General features: G+C 45.4%; 1 protein-coding gene and 1 long non-coding RNA gene across 18 annotated transcripts in view; one reads left to right on the plus strand and one right to left on the minus strand.

Moving 5' to 3' along the window:
• Positions 1-18,172, minus strand: part of DLGAP1 (DLG associated protein 1) — a 968,455-nt gene that overhangs the window by 82,080 nt on the left and 868,203 nt on the right. For all 12 annotated transcript variants that reach the window (XM_028838188.2, XM_028838186.2, XM_077974916.1 and 9 more), the window contains one exon: positions 6,161-6,534. In XM_028838188.2, the coding sequence (XP_028694021.1) occupies positions 6,161-6,534 (374 nt within the window). The remainder of the gene's footprint in view (positions 1-6,160; positions 6,535-18,172) is intronic.
• Positions 16,208-18,172, plus strand: part of LOC114673842 (uncharacterized) — a 38,024-nt gene continuing 36,059 nt past the window's right edge. For all 6 annotated transcript variants that reach the window (XR_013408203.1, XR_013408202.1, XR_013408206.1 and 3 more), the window contains exon 1: positions 16,208-16,243. This is a non-coding gene — a long non-coding RNA (uncharacterized LOC114673842). The remainder of the gene's footprint in view (positions 16,244-18,172) is intronic.

Consider the following 18,172-nt stretch of genomic DNA (forward strand, 5'->3'; position numbering starts at 1 on the left):
GACTGATTATTTCTTCTTTTTGGAATTCATTAAAATGATCTCCGTAAGGCTCATTAGTTTTGATTGGAGACAGGTCCCTCCAAAAATCTCTTTCCAAATAAACGTTGATGCTGACTTCAAGGCCGTCAAAATAAAGTCTTCAAGGCTTAAATGTTTTGAAAGTATCTCCTTAGTGTTCCTTTATTATTTTAAGTCAATAAATTATGAATCCAAGATAATGTGTCATTTTATTTTATTTTATTTTACTGTATTTTATTTTATTTATTTATTTAGAGACGGAGTCTGGCTCTGTTGCCCAGGCTGGAGTGCAGTGGCACGATCTCGGCTCACTGCAAGCTCCGCCTCCCGGGTTTACGCCATTCTCCTGCCTCAGCCTCCCGAGTAGCTGGGACTACAGGTGCCTGCCACCACGCCCAACTAATTTTTTGTATTTTTAGTAGAGACAGGGTTTCACCATGTTAGCCAGGATGGTCTCGATCTCCTGACCTCGTGATCTGCCTGCCTCAGCCTCCCAAAGTGCTGGGATTACAGGCGTGAGCCACTGCGCATAGCCAATAATGTGCCTTTTTACTTTTCAAAGCTTTCTTTCGAATAGTAACAATTTCTTTGGTTTGTACTTTACCTGGCAGAGACAAGTTTCATTATCTGCAGTTGGACTTATTTCTTCACATAAACATAAAATATTAACATATCTGTACACTTGGACAGGTATTAAAGGAAATAAATAAGTCTTAAGAGTACGATCTCAAATAACTAAATTTTCTTTTATTCATTAAAAGAATAGAGAAAGCCATTGCATTTCACATAATGTGAAGGATTAAGCTGTTCTTTTAATCTGTTTTGCAACTTGAGTTAAATGATAAGAGATGGAAATCATAATGTACCATCGAGAGAGAGAGGAGTCAGGGCCTAAAGGTAGTACGTGAAACCCATCTGTAGTCAGAATTGCTCTTGAAAGACTAAAAGACAGTGTAACCAACCGTTGCCAGGTGTCACCTTTGGGGAATACAGTAGAAATAGTAGGTGGGGGTGGGAAAGAAGGGGAAATCTCATATTTTGCTCTATACACTCCTGCACTGTACTCTTTTTTTTTTTTTTTTTTGAGACGGAGTCTCGCTCTGTCACCCAGGCTGGAGTGCAGTGGCCGGATCTCAGCTCACTGCAAGCTCCGCCTCCCGGGTTTACGCCATTCTCCGGCCTCAGCCTCTCGAGTAGCTGGGACTACAGGCGCCCGCCACCTCGCCCGGCTAGTTTTTTGTATTTCTTAATAGAGACGGGGTTTCACCGTGTTAGCCAGGACGGTCTCGATCTCCTGACCTCGTAATCCGCCCGTCTCGGCCTCCCAAAGTGCTGGGATTACAGGCTTGAGCCACCGCGCCCGGCCCAAACTCTTTATAATAATACTGTATACATGAATTACTCATTTTATAATTATAAGAAAACAAAAAAATTATCCTTAATGGTGCCTATGACTTTCAGTTTAGACATACAACTTTGCCCTAAATCCAAAGCAGCCGGTTCCCACAATGCCCCCCTCGCCCCCAACACTAGAGCATCAAAAAAAACACCAGATAAAGTATTTGACTTGTTTTGGTGCCATATTATGCTATAGAAATTTATATCTTTAAGTATTCTAGAATCAGAGTGCCATGAGTTGCTCCCATAAGAACATAGGAGCAAAGATGCACACGGATCATGTCCATTTTAGGCCTTTTAACACACACACTGATGGAAGGAAACAACTATTTATTTATTTATCGGACAAAGAGCTTTGTTTTGGTGATTTGCTTACTGTCTAGCAGCCCCAAGCCCATCTTCTACATTCAGCTGCTCTTCGATATTGAGGCCAGGACTCCCAAACTACATTTCCTAGGCCTCCTTGTCGGCTGGTTTCCAGTTGTGTTCTAATAAAGGAAGGTGGAAGAAGAGAAGGAACTTCCTTCCTGTTTCCACCTTCTTCTGGCATCATTCCCACATGTGAGGGCAGCTATGGCTCCACCCTCCAGCTCCTTTTTTTTTTTTTTGAGATGGAGTCTTCCTCTGTCGCACAGGCTAAAGTGCAGTGGCGCAATCTCTGCTCACTGCAACCTCCGCCTCCCGGCTTCAATCAATTCTCTGTCTCAGCCTCCCGAGTACTTGGGATTACAGGCGCCCACCACCACACCCGGTTAATTTTTTTGTATTTTTAGTAGAGATGGGGTTTCATCATCTTGACCAGGCTGGTCTTGAACTCCTGACCTTGCGATCCACCTGCCTCAACCTCCCAAAGTGCTGGGATTACAGGCGTGAGCCACGGCACCCGGCTCCAGCTCCTTCCTTCCTTCCTTCCCTCCTTTCTTTCTTTTTTTTTTTTTTGATGGAGTTTCACTCTTGTTGCCCACGCTGGAGTGCAATGCCACAATCTTGGCTCACTGCAACCTCCGTCTCCCAAGTTCAAGGGATTTTCCTGCTTCAGCCTCCTAAGTAGGTGAGATTACAGGCATGCACCACCAAACCCAGCTAATTTTTTTATTTAGTAGAGATGGGGTTTCACCATGTTGGTCAGGCTGGTCTCAAACTCCTGACCTCAGGTGATCCACCCACCTCGGCCTCCCAAAGTGCTGGGATTACAGGCGTGCGCCACCACGCCTGGCCCTCCAGCTCCTTTCAACAGCCCATGCACCAGCTGCTCTGCACCACTCCAAAGTCCCAGCACCACCTGACTCTGCCATCTCAGTCTGAGCACAGGCTACCCCAGGCCTTCCTTCTGAGCTGGTAAAGTTCTGGTAACCCCACCTTTTCCTTCTTTTTCCTTTTATTGCTGTCTCAGTCTTCCCATACCTGTGTAACCAATTTTGTTTATTAAACTGTCTCCGTTTAAGAAGCAAGCCTGGGCCGGGCGCGGTGGCTCAAGCCTGCAATCCCAGCACTTTGGGAGGCCGAGATGGGCGGATCACGAGGTCAGGAGATCGAGACCATCCTGGCTAACACGGTGAAACCCCGTCTCTACTAAGAAATACAAAAAATAGCCGGGTGAGGTGGCAGCGCCTGTAGTCCCAGCTACTCGGGAGGCTGAGGCCGGAGAATGGCGTGAACCCGGGAGGCGGAGCTTGCAGTGAGCTGAGATCCGGCCACTGCACTCCAGCCTGGGCTACAGAGCGAGACTCCGTCTCAAAAAAAAAAAAAAAAAAAAGAAGCAAGCCTGGTCTGTGATTTCCTGGATGGGATTTTAACCAATTCCATATGACTACACTCATGTAAATTAAAAACGCTTAGGATGTCAGCCAAAGTAGGATGTTGTGTCTTCACTATGCGGTGGTATAAAACTATCCAATGAAACTTTTTTCAGAAAATGCATGGTAGTTATTTCCCTGAAGAAGCATGATCCTCAATGCATTTAAAAAAAAGGAGACAGAAAAGAAGCAGGGTTCATCAGAACAAGAATGGAGGACATTGTTCTCTTCCTGGTCCAAGCCTCATCCCCACCGGTCCTAGAACTGCCAACTCATTTGCATCAAGTATTAGTATCTTGTAAGCTTTAGTCATTGTATATAAATTTATCTCTGTGATTTTTTACTCTTAGCTCCAAATATTGGCAAATGGCACCTTTTAAGTATTGTATCTAGAGTAATATACTTAAATGTATAAAGTGGCTTTCAAAAATTGTAAAAGAAATTGCAGGATATGAGATCTCTGTCCAAAAAGTAATAATTGAGAGAGGCCGTGGATTACTTAGTTCAGCATATTTAGCTAATTATAATTTTAAAGGACAATATGAATCATAACAGCTAAATCTAATAATTGTTGAACACTTACGCCTGGCACTGTGCTTACAGCCTTACATATATTTTATCAATTAATTTTTACTACACCCAAAATACACCTTATGAAATAAGGACTATTATTATTCTCATTTCCCAGATGAGGAATCTGAGATACAGAAATATTAAGTAATTAATCTAAGTTCACGGAGGTTGTAAAATAAGTAGATGTAGTATTTAGCTATTGGGTATGAATTAAATTTAAAGTTTTGGTAAAGGATTAGAAACTCTGGCCCTAAGAGGGAAACCATGGGAGAAAGTCTGAGATCCTAGCGTGACATATTTTGGGAACTTGCATTTAAATTTGATTTATGTATAATGAAACTCAATGAATATTTTGAGTCTTTAATTTTTTTTTTTTTTTTTTGGAGACAGAGTCTTACTCTGTCGCCAGGCTGGAGTGCAGTGGCACAACCTCGGCTCACTGCAACCTCCGCCTCCCGGGTTCAAGTGATTCTCCTGCCTCAGCCTCCCAAGGAGCTGGGACTACATGCGTGTGCCACCACACCCAGCTAATTTTTGCATTTTTAGTAGAGATGGGGTTTCACCATGTTGGCCAGAATCTCTTGACCTCGTGATCTGCCCACCTCAGCCTCCCAAAGTGCTAGGATTGCAGGCGTGAGCCACTGCGCCTGGCTTTTTTTTTTTTTTTTTTTTTACTTATTATTCTCCATCAAAGAAGTAGTATAATGTGATCATGTTAGACACTCGGTATAATCTTGGCTCTGTCAACAAAAAGCAGGTGACCTTGGGCAAGTTTTTCAACCTCTCTGTGCTCTCATCTGTAGGGTACAGATGATCCTAGCACCTATGCCATAAGGTCATTGGATGAGTTAAATGAGAGTCACATAAAGTACTCAGTACTTTGCTATAATTTATATAGCGGTGTACGATGATTAGAGGAATAAGAACAATTTTTTTATTCACTAAAATATCCAACTATTTAAGACATGAGATAATATCTCAAGTAAAAATTTTTCTCCCCAATGTTATATGTGGATTTAAGTCTAGTTCCATCCTACTGGGTGAAAATAATAAAAATATTTATTATTCTAAGACTGAGTGTTAAAAAATCTAGCTCCCTGTGGAGGTTATAGTTTAGTGGGTGCATCATTACCACTAAACACACACAATGTAGTGATGGTCACACAACAATGTGAATGTCCTTAGTGCCACTGAACTGTACATGTAAAAATAGTTAAAACGGTCATTTTAAAAATTAAAAAAATTTTTTTTTCTTTGAGATGGAGTTTTGTTCTTGTTGCCCAGGCTGGGGTGCAATGGCGCGATCTCGGCTCACCACAACCTCTGCCTCTTGGGTTCAAGCGATTCTCCTGCCTCAGCCTCCCGAGTAGCTGGGATTACAGGCATACACCACCATGCCTGGCTAATGTTGTATTTTTAGTAGAGACAGAGTTTCTCCATGTTGGTCAGGCTGGTCTCGAACTCCCGACCTCAGGTGACCCGCCTGCCTCGGCCTCCCAAAGTGTTGGGATTACAGGCGTCAGCCACTGTGCCTGGCCACACCTGGCTTTTAAATTAGACTTAGAGTGGGTTGAGTGTGGATGGATTTACTCAACAGCAAATTGAGAAGTTATTTTTCAAAGGATACCCGCAGACTGATACAGCACAAAAAAAATGGAGAGAGAGGATGATTTTTCTGCTTTGATAAAAGAACATTTCTAGCAGGGTAACCCAGCTAAACAGATGTAAAAGAAACAAGGTGGAATCAGTTTGATCTTATCTTTGAAAAGCAGAAAAACAGTGAACTGAACTGAGAAGCCTACTGAGTTTTCTACCATTTTCATGAAATGCTTGATTAGGCTGAAACTAGTGCACATTCCTTCCTCATGATGCTGTGATGTGAGTTATTGCTTTCCACACTATCAGTCACTTTGGTCTTGCTCGCCCTCACTCCCACATCTATGGGAAGTGGTTCGCATTTTTGTTCTCATATGGTCATTCAGTAGTGTTGAACATACTGTTATGTGGCTCAATGACCCCGGCTATTCTTGCAAGTCCACTCTTTTTTCTAAAAATAGAAATGTGTGTTAGGAATTAAAAGCACCTCGTGTTTGATTGTGTTCATGTTCTTTGAATTATCCTGCAGTTTGAGTCACACATTCAATTTAGAGAACAAAAATAATAGCTGCTAATAATGTCTCCAAAGAAAATACTTTCATACTCTTGGTCACATTTAACAGTATACGGAGTCCACAGCCAATCACTTGAAAATCTGGTCCTACACATATGTGTATGATTCTAAGTGGCAAGAAAGCAAATCTTCCGGGGAAAGAAAAAGTGTTAACATTCCTCAGTTTTAAGTTCCTATTTCAAAGGACAGAAAGGGAGGCTGTTACCTGTATCCCGATAGACAGGCATCGATTTTTCTTAAAGTGGTCCTTCTTCCTGTCCTCCGTGGTGACGGTGGCTATGGTAGTCGTGGTGGTGACGGTGGCAGTGTTATTACCCATGTGTTGACTGGCAGGGCCATGGATCTGGGCGTTTGCAGCTTCGATGGCGGCGGTCAGAGCCTTCATACTGTCCAGGCTCTCGGTGGAGTTGCTGAGTCCAGACTGGCTGATAATATCTCCTCGTTGGCCCTGGCCGTCCATGTAGGCATCCTGGGCTGACTCTGTGCTACTCTGGGCTGTGATAGAAATGAAAGGTTTCGTGGTAGTTCTGGGTGGGACTGGAGGTGGTGTCTTCTTATATGTTGTAATGCAAGATGACACTGGAAGACAGTGAAAACAAAGACACTGTGATTTCTGCGTGGGTTTTAATTTCTGATATTGTAACTGACAGCCATTGGAAATTAGGGCACACGAAACACACTGAGACATTTAACAGGAAAAAAGTTCCATTGACAGGCTGAGACCCCTGCTTTCCAGAGGTGGTTTCAGTCTCCTCTGAGGTGACATCTCCACAAAACCGAGGGAGAAAAACACTGGGAAATACCAATTTCTGAAATGGAAGTTTCTAAAATGGAAAGTAATTTGAATCAACATAAACTAGACACGATTAGCCCTCTGTCGAAACCTTCCCAGCCAACAAAGTGTATAGGCACAGAGAGAAGGTGAGGCGAGTCTCTGCCTTCAGGGAAAACACTAAATATAGCTAACGTTAAGCAAAGTAACTCATTAGAAGAGATTCTAGTGGTTGATAATAAACATGGAAAAAGAGAAAAGGAAGGCAAAGAGGTTGAGAGGATGCATGTTCTGATCCTAATAACAAGGATGAGGTGTTTGGGGAAGAAGGGTACACACGCCATCATGGCTGCTACAACTTATTTATCGAAGCCCACTCCTTCCTTTCTTCCCTCCCTCCCTCCCTCCCTTCCTTCCTCCCTCCCTTCCTTCCTTCTTTCCTTCCTGCTTTTTCTGTCTCCCTCCTTCCCTTAAAAATGTTTTCTTAAAAATAGAGAGGAGGTCTCTCTGTGTTGCCCAGGCTGGTCTTGAATTCCTGGGCTCAAGAGATCCTCTCCCTTAGGCCTCCTTTCAAAGGACAGAAAAGGAGACTGTTACCTGTATCTTGATAAACAGACAAACAGCCGGGCGCGGTGGCTCAAGCCTGTAATCCCAGCACTTTGGGAGGCCAAGACGGGCGGATCACGAGGTCAGGAGATCGAGACCATCCTGGCTAACACGGTGAAACCCCGTTTCTACTAAAAATACAAAAAACTAGCCGGACGAGGTGGCGGGCGCCTGTAGTCCCAGCTACTCGGGAGGCTGAGGCAGGAGAATGGCGTGAACCCGGGAGGCGGAGCTTGCAGTGAGCTGAGATCCGGCCACTGCACTCCAGCCCGGGCTACAGAGCAAGACTCCGTCTCAAAAAAAATAAATAAATAAAAAATAAAAAATAAAAAAATAAAAAAATAAAATAAAACAGACAAATAGAAGTGCTGGGATTACAGGGGTGAGCCACCGGGCCCGGCCACTTCCCATCTTTCTCTCTGTCTTTCTGTCCTTCCTCCCTTCCTCCCTCCCTCCCTCCCTCCCTTCCTTCCTTCCTTCCTTCCTTCTTTTCCTTCCCTCCTCCCTCCCTTCTTTTCTCTCTCTGTCCCTCTGTGTTTCCCCCCGTCCTTCCCTTCTTTCCTTCCTTCCCTCTTTCAGTCTTTCACTTTTCTCTATCTTCCTGTCTTGTCATCCTTCCTTTTCGTTCTCTCTCTCTCCATCTCCCTCTTTCTTGTCTTTCCCGTCCTCCTCCTCTCTGTCTTCCTTCTTCCCTTCCACCTTGCCTCTCTCTCTCTGCATGTCTTTTTTTGGATAAGCGCTCATTATATAAACTTCTTTTGTCGAATTTTCGCTTGTTTCTGAGCAGAACTACTCACTGAGAGTATTTACACTGTACAAAAGTCTCCTATTGTAGAAATTAATCCACATGCTAGCTAATAAATCAGTCTTCGTGGGCTTCGTCTGTATGAGCCACTCCCTAAAGTGTCTTCCTTTAGGGCAACTTGGTCAAGTCAAGGGCCTGAATCTGACTGGGTGTGGTGGCTCACGCCTGTAATCCCAGCACTTTGGGAAGCTGTGGCAGGTGGATCACCTGAGGTCAGGAGTTTGAGACGAGCCTGGCCAACATGGTGAAACCTCGTCTCTACTAAAAATACAAAAATTAACTGGGTGTGATGGCGTATGCTGTAATCCCAGCTACTCGGGAGGCTGAGGCAGGAGAATCGCTTCAACCTGGGAGGCGGACGTTGAGGTGAGCTGAGATCGTGCCACTGCACTCTAACCTAGGCGACAGAGGGAGATTCGGTCTAAAAAAAGGGTGGGGGCCTGAATCTAGGCTGCCGAGTACAATTTCGGACCTGTACAAGGGAGTCAAGGTCTATTTGGAGGCTCCCAGCAGCAGCCTAAGCCCCACCATCTAGCCATTTGATTACAATGCTGAGGGTTTTGAAGAAGCTTTACATTTTGGCTTTCAGTTTCTCATTTGTAAAGCATGATTTTAGAAAATAAAGATCAAAAACAAATTAAGTTTCCAAGTGGGACTCCAGTCAGTGAAGCACAATTCCTTAAGCAGCTATTATAAATTCATTCAAATAATTACACTTCCATCATTTCCTCCCCAGCCCATCCCAGCCCACCCACTCTCGCAGGTGGTGTCACCGTGGCTCCATCACATCAGCTAGACCTGGCCACGCAGTCCCAACTTGTTACCTACGGTTCCAGCTGCCAACTTGGACCATCTCACTGAATGAAATACTTGCTTCAACATTGAAGATGTTTCCTTTGGCCACTCAAAGGAAACACCCTATAATGAACAATAAACAAAAGGACCCTATTATGCTGTCCTGCTGTTTCAGTGGCCTGTGATTTGGAGTAATTTCCTTAACCATAAAATAGATGGAGACAATAATGTTTGGCTATTTCGCAGGGATTGCCTGAGTATTGGAGGAACAAATCAAGCAAATGTCACATTACAATATCATATGGACTCTGGGAGAGGGGAAGACAAGGTGCATGACACCGAGGCAGTTGCCTCTCATTCCCTGGGTGGATGACTGGCAAAGGCCCAGCCCAGCAGAACCTCCCCTCTATGTTGACTCATGAAACACACATCTTTACCTCTTTTTTATTTTTTTAAGAGATAGGGTCTCACTCTGTCACCAGGTTGGAGTGCAGTGGCACCATCATGGCTCACTGCAGCCTCGATCTCCCAGGCTCAAGCAATCCTCCCACTTCAGTCTCTTGAGCAGCTGGGACTACAGGTGTGCACCACCACATCCAGCTAATTGTTTATTTTTTGTAGAGATGGCGTTGTGTTGCCCAGGCTGGTCTTGAACCCCTGGCTTCAAGCGATCCACCTCAGCCTCTCAAAGTGCTGCATTAGAGGCATGAGCCAGTAGGCCATGCCTGGCCCATCTTTATCATTTGAATGCAGCTCAACAATAAGCAGTCAACTTCCTCATTTTTTAGCTAATGCACCTGACAGGAAACGCGACTCAGGGAAAATACAGGGCCTGCAAGGTGCAGTCGGGAGCGGAACCAGCCAGCCTCAGGTTCTTCCCATTAGCCCAAAGCTAAGCCTCTGGCTAAACAATGCCAATGCATATACATTGTAAATACTTTGCCTCCATCACTTTAGTTTCTTGTATCCAAACCTTGCTGCGGCTCAGGTTCCCAGAGAGGCATGAGTGTTGGTAGCCCTGCTCGGAGTAATGCTCATCTCAGTCATTCAGCTGAAGACCCAGAGTGGGTGGGAGCCATAAATAGGATAGAACCTCTCCCTATTAAAATCGAATGAAGCTAGAGCATTGTACCACTTCTCCTAAGACATGTCTTTACAGTGTGAACTCATTATTTTGTTCAAAATGGATTCTCAGGACATTCCACCCACTGATATTTCAAGAAGCTAAATAACATATTCCAACATCAAATGGCTGACCTTTTGGATTACATATTGCTTCTTGTTAGCTCTCCCTGGTTTCTTCTTTCAGTGTGGATAATCCAAACTGGACAGTGAGGACAGGGACAGTGGCTCACACCTGTCATCCCAGCGTTTGGGGAGGCTAAGGTGGGAGGACTGCTTGAGTCCAGAAGTTGCAGACCAGCCTGGGCAAGATAACGAGATCCTGCCTCTACTCAATTAGAAAACAAAACTAAACACTCCCCCTCCAAAAAAAAAAAAAGCTAGATAATGCAGCCAAATACAGAATCATTTGATTTGCTATGACATACAGTAAAAATCCTGCCATGATGTGATAAGTGTGATGATGTGGGTGGGAGGGCACGGGGCTAAGTCACATCGTTCCCAATGCATGACTGACCTTGGGGACCTGAGCCTCCAATGTGACTCCTACACTCCCCAGGCCAACTGCAATTGGACGCCACCTGGTGGCTGTTGTCAGCTCATCTTCGCTATCTATCGGGATAACTCTGGATACCTTGTTCAACAGGGACATTGGCAGAGCTCCAGTACTGCTTGAAATCTACTATGGTTAGATTGGACAGGGAGAATACTGGAGACATGACTTCTCCAACAGGGTGGTCCTGCCCCCAACACCCAAAGGAGATAAGATTTTGAGATCCCCCTCACTTCTAATAAGGGAGCTGCATGGAGGACAGGAACCATCTCCCATGCTGTTATACGGAGGGACGTTACTCGTTATTATGAAGCTTTAGGATAGGAACCATCTTCCATGCTGTTATGAGGAGGGGCGTTACTCATTATTATGAGGCTTCACTGCAGTAAGCAACACTGTCCAATCATGGACTAGGAAGGTGAAAGGAATTCAGATCTTCATGATTGCTGTTTTTTTCCAACTACAGACAGGGTCTCATTGTGCTGTGTTTTGTGTTCATTGCAAATCAAATGATTTTCTTCCTCATCTGGCTGAAAGGACTCCATCTGGCTGAAAGGCCTTGAACTCCCCGGTTTAAGAGATCTTCCCCCTTCAGCCTCCTGAATAGGTGGGACAACGGGCGCATGCCACCATGCTCGGCTTAAGATTGCTGTTTGAAGGAGAGGAAAGGAGATTCAAATCACAACTCACACTTCTCCATCGTCCCCTTCTTCATTTTCCAATTCTTCTGCACTCCAAAGCTCATACAACAAAATCCTTCCATTTTCCCCAACATCACCCTTTCCTAGATTTGCTATCTAAGCCCTAAACCCTCGCTTCTCTCCTAAGGGTGTTTTGTTTGTTTCAGTTCTACTCTCAGGATTCAGTGCCAGGAAAGATTTAGAACCCACTGAGAAGGTCTGAGCACCAGCAGGTGTGTGATAGATAAGAGTGAGGCTTAAGGAGGGTGAAACACCACCCAATATGTTTGTCTTGTCCGGTCAAAACAGAAAGAGAAAATGAGAAAGAGAAAAAGAGAAAACGAGCAGCTTCTATACAGTGAGTGAAACATCTGATTTGTTTAAAAGTGACGTTCTCTCTTTTTTTTTTTTGAGACGGAGTTTCGCTCTTGTTACTCAGGTGCAATGGTGCGATCTCCGCTCAGGGCAACCTCCGCATCCTGGGTTCAAGCAATTCTCTTGCCTCAGCCTCCTGAGTAGGTGGGATTACAGGCATGCGCCATCATGCCTGGCTAATTTTTGTGGGTTTAGTAGAGACAGGGTTTCACCATGTTCGCCTGGCTAGTCTCAAACTCCTGACCTCAGGTGATTCAACTGCCTCAGCCTCCCACAGTGCTGGGATTAGAGGCGTGAGCCACCATTCCCAGCAAGAACGGAGAGGTGAAGCCAGCTGACTTCCTGGGTCCAGTGGGGACTTGGAGAACTTTTCTGTCTAGCTAAAGAATTGTAAATGCACCAATCAGCACTCTGTAAAAACGCACCAATCAGCACTCAGTGTCTAGTTAAAGGATTGTAAATATACCAATCAGCACTCTGTAATAACGCACCAATCAGCACTCTGTGTCTAGCTAACGGATTGTAAATGCACCAATCAGCAATCTGTAAAAATGCACCAATCAGCACTCTGTAAAATGGACCAATCAGCAGGATGTGGGTGGGGACAAATAAGCAAACAAAAGCTGGCCACTCCAGCCAGCAGTGGCAATCCAGCTGCAATCCGCTGGGGTCGTCTGGCATGCTGTGGAAGGTTTGTTCTTTCGCTCTTCACAATAAATCTTGCTGCTGCCCACTCTTTGGGTCCACACTACCTTTATGAACTTTTATAGGAATTTTATAGCGTGTTTTACCTGTTGAATCTAAAACAAAAACCAAAAAACTATGGGTTTTTTGTATGTCTTTAAAAAAAGCCCTCTTTCTAGTAATTCTTTTTTGTTGCATTTTACCAAAGCACTGATCTGCAACAATTTGAGGGCAAACAAACAAACTGGTCCCTCACCAGAGATAGTCTGAGAAGCACTGAAAAGAACATTTGCAAATCCAGAAAACAGGGCAGAGGTAGTACGAGTGAGATTAAGAATATATTCAAGAGGTAACTTGAAGCCACAGGCTGTTTTAGAAAACAAAATGATGTGCAGAGGCCAAAAAAACAAAAAACAAAACAAAAAAAAGGAACATAGAAGGACCTAAACTAGGGACATAAACATACATCTATTGTAGAAATACAGAATGGGAACGATTGGACTTATGGTTGTAATGTCAGGTAAGGTGTCTTATTTCAGGAAAGGCATGTAGGATTAGAAGTACGGACCTAGGCCTGTTGCGGAGGCTCATTTCTGTAATCCCAGCACTTTGAGAGGTCCAGGCGGGAGGATCTCTTCAAGCTGAGGAGTTTGAGACCAGCTAAAGCAACATGGTGAAACGCATCTCCACACAATTATCCAGGAGTGGTAGCATCCTGCCACAGCCTTCCAAGTAAGTGGCACCTGTAGTCCCAGCTACTTGGAAGGCTGGGGCAGGAGGACTGCTTGAGCCCAGAAGATCGAGGTTGCAGTGAGCCAAGATTGCGCCACTTCAGCCTGGCGACAGAGCAAGACTACGTCAAAAAAATAAAAAATAAGAATAAAAAGACGGGGTGTTTCATTTGGAAGAGATGAAAGGGGGGTTCTCAATTATTTGGAGGGCTCTTGCTTAGAGGATGGCATGGGCCTGCTTTGTACAAGTCCCCAAAGGAACAACAAAGGCAAGAGCTCAGAGAGGCATAAAGCATAATTCTCCAGGCATTGATTGTCCGTCCATAGAAGGAATACGAGGACCTCACAGCAGAGGGAGTTCTCAGCCCCTGTTCAAGCACAGACCAGCACATGTTTTGGCTGGGAAGTTACAGCAATTGTACCAACATCTGATAGGTGGCTCAACTAGATGACAAGATTTCTTTCAAATTGGATGGTTATGATAATGACTGAAATCTAGACAAGAATTTGCAAACTAGGGAGGGTCCCACAGACAATGATGCTAAAGAACTGAAGAAAGAAGCCAAAAAAGGAGGCCAGAAAAAGAGCTCCAATGAGGCTGTCTGGTAGCAATGATGAATGTGCTGGCATCTTGGGAAAGCATCTGGCACCGATGAGGACAAAATTACTAATAGACAAGTTTGCTGCTCCTGCTTCCAGCCAAGCAGACCCCAAAGTTGTGCACTTAATAGCGCATCATAGGGCTCCTGCTCCTCGCGGTGATGTGTTATGCAGGCCGCACTTTCCAAAACATGCCAGACAAATCAGCGGTCTGGCTGCAGTCCTCCACCGGGAAAAATGCACAAACCCTGGCAACCACATAGATGATGAGATGAGATTTAGTCCAGATCCGTGACATGCCATTAGATCTTCCTAATCACCAGAGAGCAGATCCTTACTCTGTGTACTGGACACTGTACTAAGAACTTAATAGACATGGGGGCTGGGTGTGGTGGCTCCCACCTGTAATCCCAGCACTTTGGGAGGCTGAGGCATAAGGATCACTTTAGCCCAGGAGTTCGAGACCAGCATGGGTAACAGAGTGAGACCTTGTCTTAAAAAAACCCAAAAACAACAACTAGCTGGTCATGATGGTGTACGCCTGAAGTCCCAGATACTCGGCAGGCTGAGGTGGGAGGATCACTTGAGCTTGGGAGGTGGAGGCTGCAATGAGCCATGACTGTGCCACTGCACTCCAGCCTTGGTGACAGAGCAAGACTCTGCCTCAAAAAAAAAAAAAAAAAAAAAAAAAGAAAAAGAAAAAGAAAAAAAATAGACATGATCTCACATATGTGAAAGATCCCACTATCCCCATTTCACTGATGAAAATATTAAGGCTCAGAGCAGGCAACGGACATCTTTAACTCATCTACAGATTCAGTGACAGAGTTAAGAGTACTCAGGGCTCCAAATCCCATCTTACCATTAACTCAAACCACCTCTGTTTATCCCAGCACCCTCCTCTCGCGCCCCCAGTAAACACTCTCTATTAAACACCCTGTCCACTAAAGCACCATGCTTTCCACGAGAGACTCCTTTGTGTACAGCCCTCCTCACTCTGCAGGAACTCACCAAAGTTTCAGTGAATGAATTAATTTGGAGTGGTCAACAAGGGGTGCACAGTTGCAACCTTTTTTTTTTTTTTTGAGACAGAGTCTGGCACTGTCGCCCAGGCTGGAGTGCAGTGGCCGGATCTCGGCTCACTGCAAGCTCCGCCTCCCAGGTTCACGCCATTCTCCTGCCTCAGCCTCCCGAGTAGCTGGGACTACAGGCGCCCGCCACCTCGCCCGGCTAGTTTTTTGTGTTTTTTAGTAGAGACGGGGTTTCACCGTGTTAGCCAGGATGGTCTCCATCTCCTGACCTCATGATCTGCCCGTCTCAGCCTCCCAAAGTGCTGGGATTACAGGCTTGAGCCACCACGCCTGGCCCACAGTTGCAACTTTTAAAAGACAGCAGAAGGAGAGAAATGCCACAAAACAAAATGCACATGGAAAAATCACTACCTTATTTCAAAATATTTACAGCTTCACATTTACAGGCCACCCAAAGTGTGGTGGTCAGTGGTGAGAAGGCAAAGATCAGAGGCTGTTGGGGTGGGGCATACACCATGAATCCCGGCCCCCCTCTGGGAGACACAAGGTATCCCACAGTCTTCTCTCCCAGTCACATCCTCCACGGAAACCACAAGATGACTTACTCAACTTTTTTTTAAAGTAAAAAAAAGTATGCTTGTGTGTGTGTAAGGCGAGGAGACGGGATGTGAATGATATGGAGGGTAGTGTAATAATTCCTGTAGTCATAAGACACGCCAGTTGGTAGTTACTAGTATTCCAGACACTTCCTAACGCCAGACAAATGCCCCAAGCCTCGGCATGTCTGGCTTAGAGATCTATTCAACTGATAGCAGCCGCCTCTTCTGGGGAGAGCAGATCTTTCAGAAAGCACTGGCTGCGCTGCTAATCAAACGCAACATTGTTCTCAGAAAGGAGGAAGAATGGAAAGGTTTGTTTCAGAGTCACAACTTTATTTTTTTTTAAAAGCACCCAAGTTGTTTTAACAAGTTGCTACAAAACTTGGGCTTCCTGAGTGGAGGCTGTTTTGCACAGTGCATCTACTGTACAAAAATCCAGGCAGGGAGGGATCAGAAAGTTAGAGTCATTAAAGAAAAAAAAAAAAAAAAAAAAAGCCCCAGGCACTTCATGCCTGGAAATGATGTCAGACGCAGCCACTCCTCTGTTAGAACTACGACCAAACAATGCGCAGGCAATCCACAGCAGCTGCCCTGCAAATGTCAGCGCCAGCCCAGTCCAAAGAGCTTGAAACCTACCAAGCCGAAGGACTGTGCTGTGCCTCTCTCGCGCACATTTTCCCCAAGCACTCTCAGGAACCTGGCAACAGGTAACGTGGCAACCTTTGACTTATAAAAGGGCAAGTGACACAATTTCAGGCAACAAATGGACTTTTTTTAAAGCCAGCATCTCCCCCACCACTCCCACACCCTCCCTCCCAACCAAAAGTGAGTAAAAAACAAAGCATTGACGCGGGCAGTCCTACTCTCGAGTGTCCCCTTGTGGCCAAGCCTGGAACATCACATCCGTACTTTGCAATCTGTGGATCAGCTACGAGGTAAGTCGCTCTTTGGAAGGGGTGGAGGTCTTCGCTGGACTTGTCTTCCGAAAAGCATAAAGAGTGGAAGTCAAGGCTAAGAATGGCTTGCTTTTTTACCTTACCACCTTAACAAAAACTTCACCTTAGCTGCAGGGTTAAATCTCTGGGTCGGGGCTGGGGATTTTCGTCGCTGTTGTTTTAAAGCAGCAGCCAAGGCCATGTTTTTTAAGGTGGTGAGTTAAACAGAGCAAGCACTGCGGTAGCCTCTTTCCACCCAATCTCTTTCTTCACATCCTAGTCACAGCCAAGCGCAGGGTGGATGGCAGTGAGGATAAACAGCCCAGAAACTGAGGGTTCCTGCAGGGTGGGACTGGCATTTTCCATTTTTATCTGAAGGTGTACTTTGAATGCAGACACTTTTCTCGCAGGCCAGAAGCACTGCTCATTTGCATTGCTGGCTTCCAGTTAGCCTATTTGCGAGGATTACTTAGGATTTCCAGACTGCAGGCCCAGCTACCCAGAGAGTGTGCCTCGAAGCCCCACCTCAACGCTTTCATCTCTTTGTGGGGGGAAGCACCCACGAAAATGCCAACGGCAGTATTTGTAACCGGCCTTCTTCCTTTTGGGAACTGCTTTCTGCAGCTCTCTGTTTTAGAGGAATAACTACAGCAGGGAGCTGCTCCAGCCTAGCAGGAGGAGAGGGCACCGTTGAGGAGAGGGCACCCGTTCTGTCTCCCTCTGGCTATGTTAACTGGAAACTAGGAAAGGGGTTCAGATCAAAGTAAGTGCTCTCTTCAGAAAGTTCCATTCATTAACTAAATTAGCGGAAATTAAATGGTGTTTGGAGGAAGGTCATTTCAGAAGGCCCAGGGCCAGAGGCTGAGGTCTAAAACTTCTAATCTGGACTTTGATTGAAGTTTGGCAGTTAAGTAGGAAGTTGAAGGCTACCATATGTAAATCCAGTTCTTGCCTGAAATCACTCATTTCAAAGCAATATCTTGAAAGGACACAGACTGGGAAACAGGCATGAGGGGGAAAAAAAAAAAAAGGTAGACATTTGGCTAGTATGTGCTTAGATCACTTAACACTAAAGATGAGAAACCCAGGGCTCTGAGTAAGAATCATTTGCCCAGTAGCTAAGGTGAGTCACAGCCTGCACAGAACTAGGGCACACGTTGAAGTCAGGATGTTGAGAATGTCAGGCTTACTAATTTGCAAGGCAGGAGTGTTGCTTCCAGTAGGGAATGTGATCAGGATTTCACGGCTCATTTTCCCAGCCTTTGCAACAGGTGCAGTCAAGTCATCCGTGTAGACAAGTGACTGCCCTGGCACTTACATCTGTTAGGATTAAATTTCCATTTGTTCCATTACTTTATATGAAGTGATTTCTACTGTCGAGTCAGACAGATCACTTCCTCTTAGACCTAGGGACTTTTTCAACATTTTTAACAATGTGTGTGTTTTTCAAAATGTGTCCCAGCCAGGTCTGCAGGTCTTCCTGGGTTGAATGGCCTGTTTACAGAAGGGGAAGATTCAGGACTTAAGGTCAGGGTTCCGGAATTATATAAAGTTTCCTGTTTGGGCAGCTGGGCTAGCAACACCTCAGGTTGGGGCAGACTGGGTCTTGTTGAGAGACAGCATGCCCAGGAGGCTGGGGCCGGGAGAGTGCCAGGAGCAGGGAAGGACATTTTTCGTTTCTTTTGTTTTGAGACCGAGTCTTACTCTGTCACCCAGGCTGGAGTGCAGTGGTGCGATCTCGGCTCCCTGTAACCTCCACCTCCCAGGTTCAAACGATTCTCCTGCCTCAGCCTCTCGAGTAGCTGGGATTACAGGTGCCCACCACCACACCCAGCTATTTTTTTTTTTTTTGAGACAGAGTTTCCCTCTTGTTGCCCAGGCTGGAGGGCAATGGCGCGATCTCAGCTCACCGCAACCTCTGCCTCCCTG

This window comes from Macaca mulatta, chromosome 18, assembly GCF_049350105.2.
Source record: "Macaca mulatta isolate MMU2019108-1 chromosome 18, T2T-MMU8v2.0, whole genome shotgun sequence".
Taxonomy (NCBI): Eukaryota; Metazoa; Chordata; class Mammalia; order Primates; family Cercopithecidae; genus Macaca; species Macaca mulatta.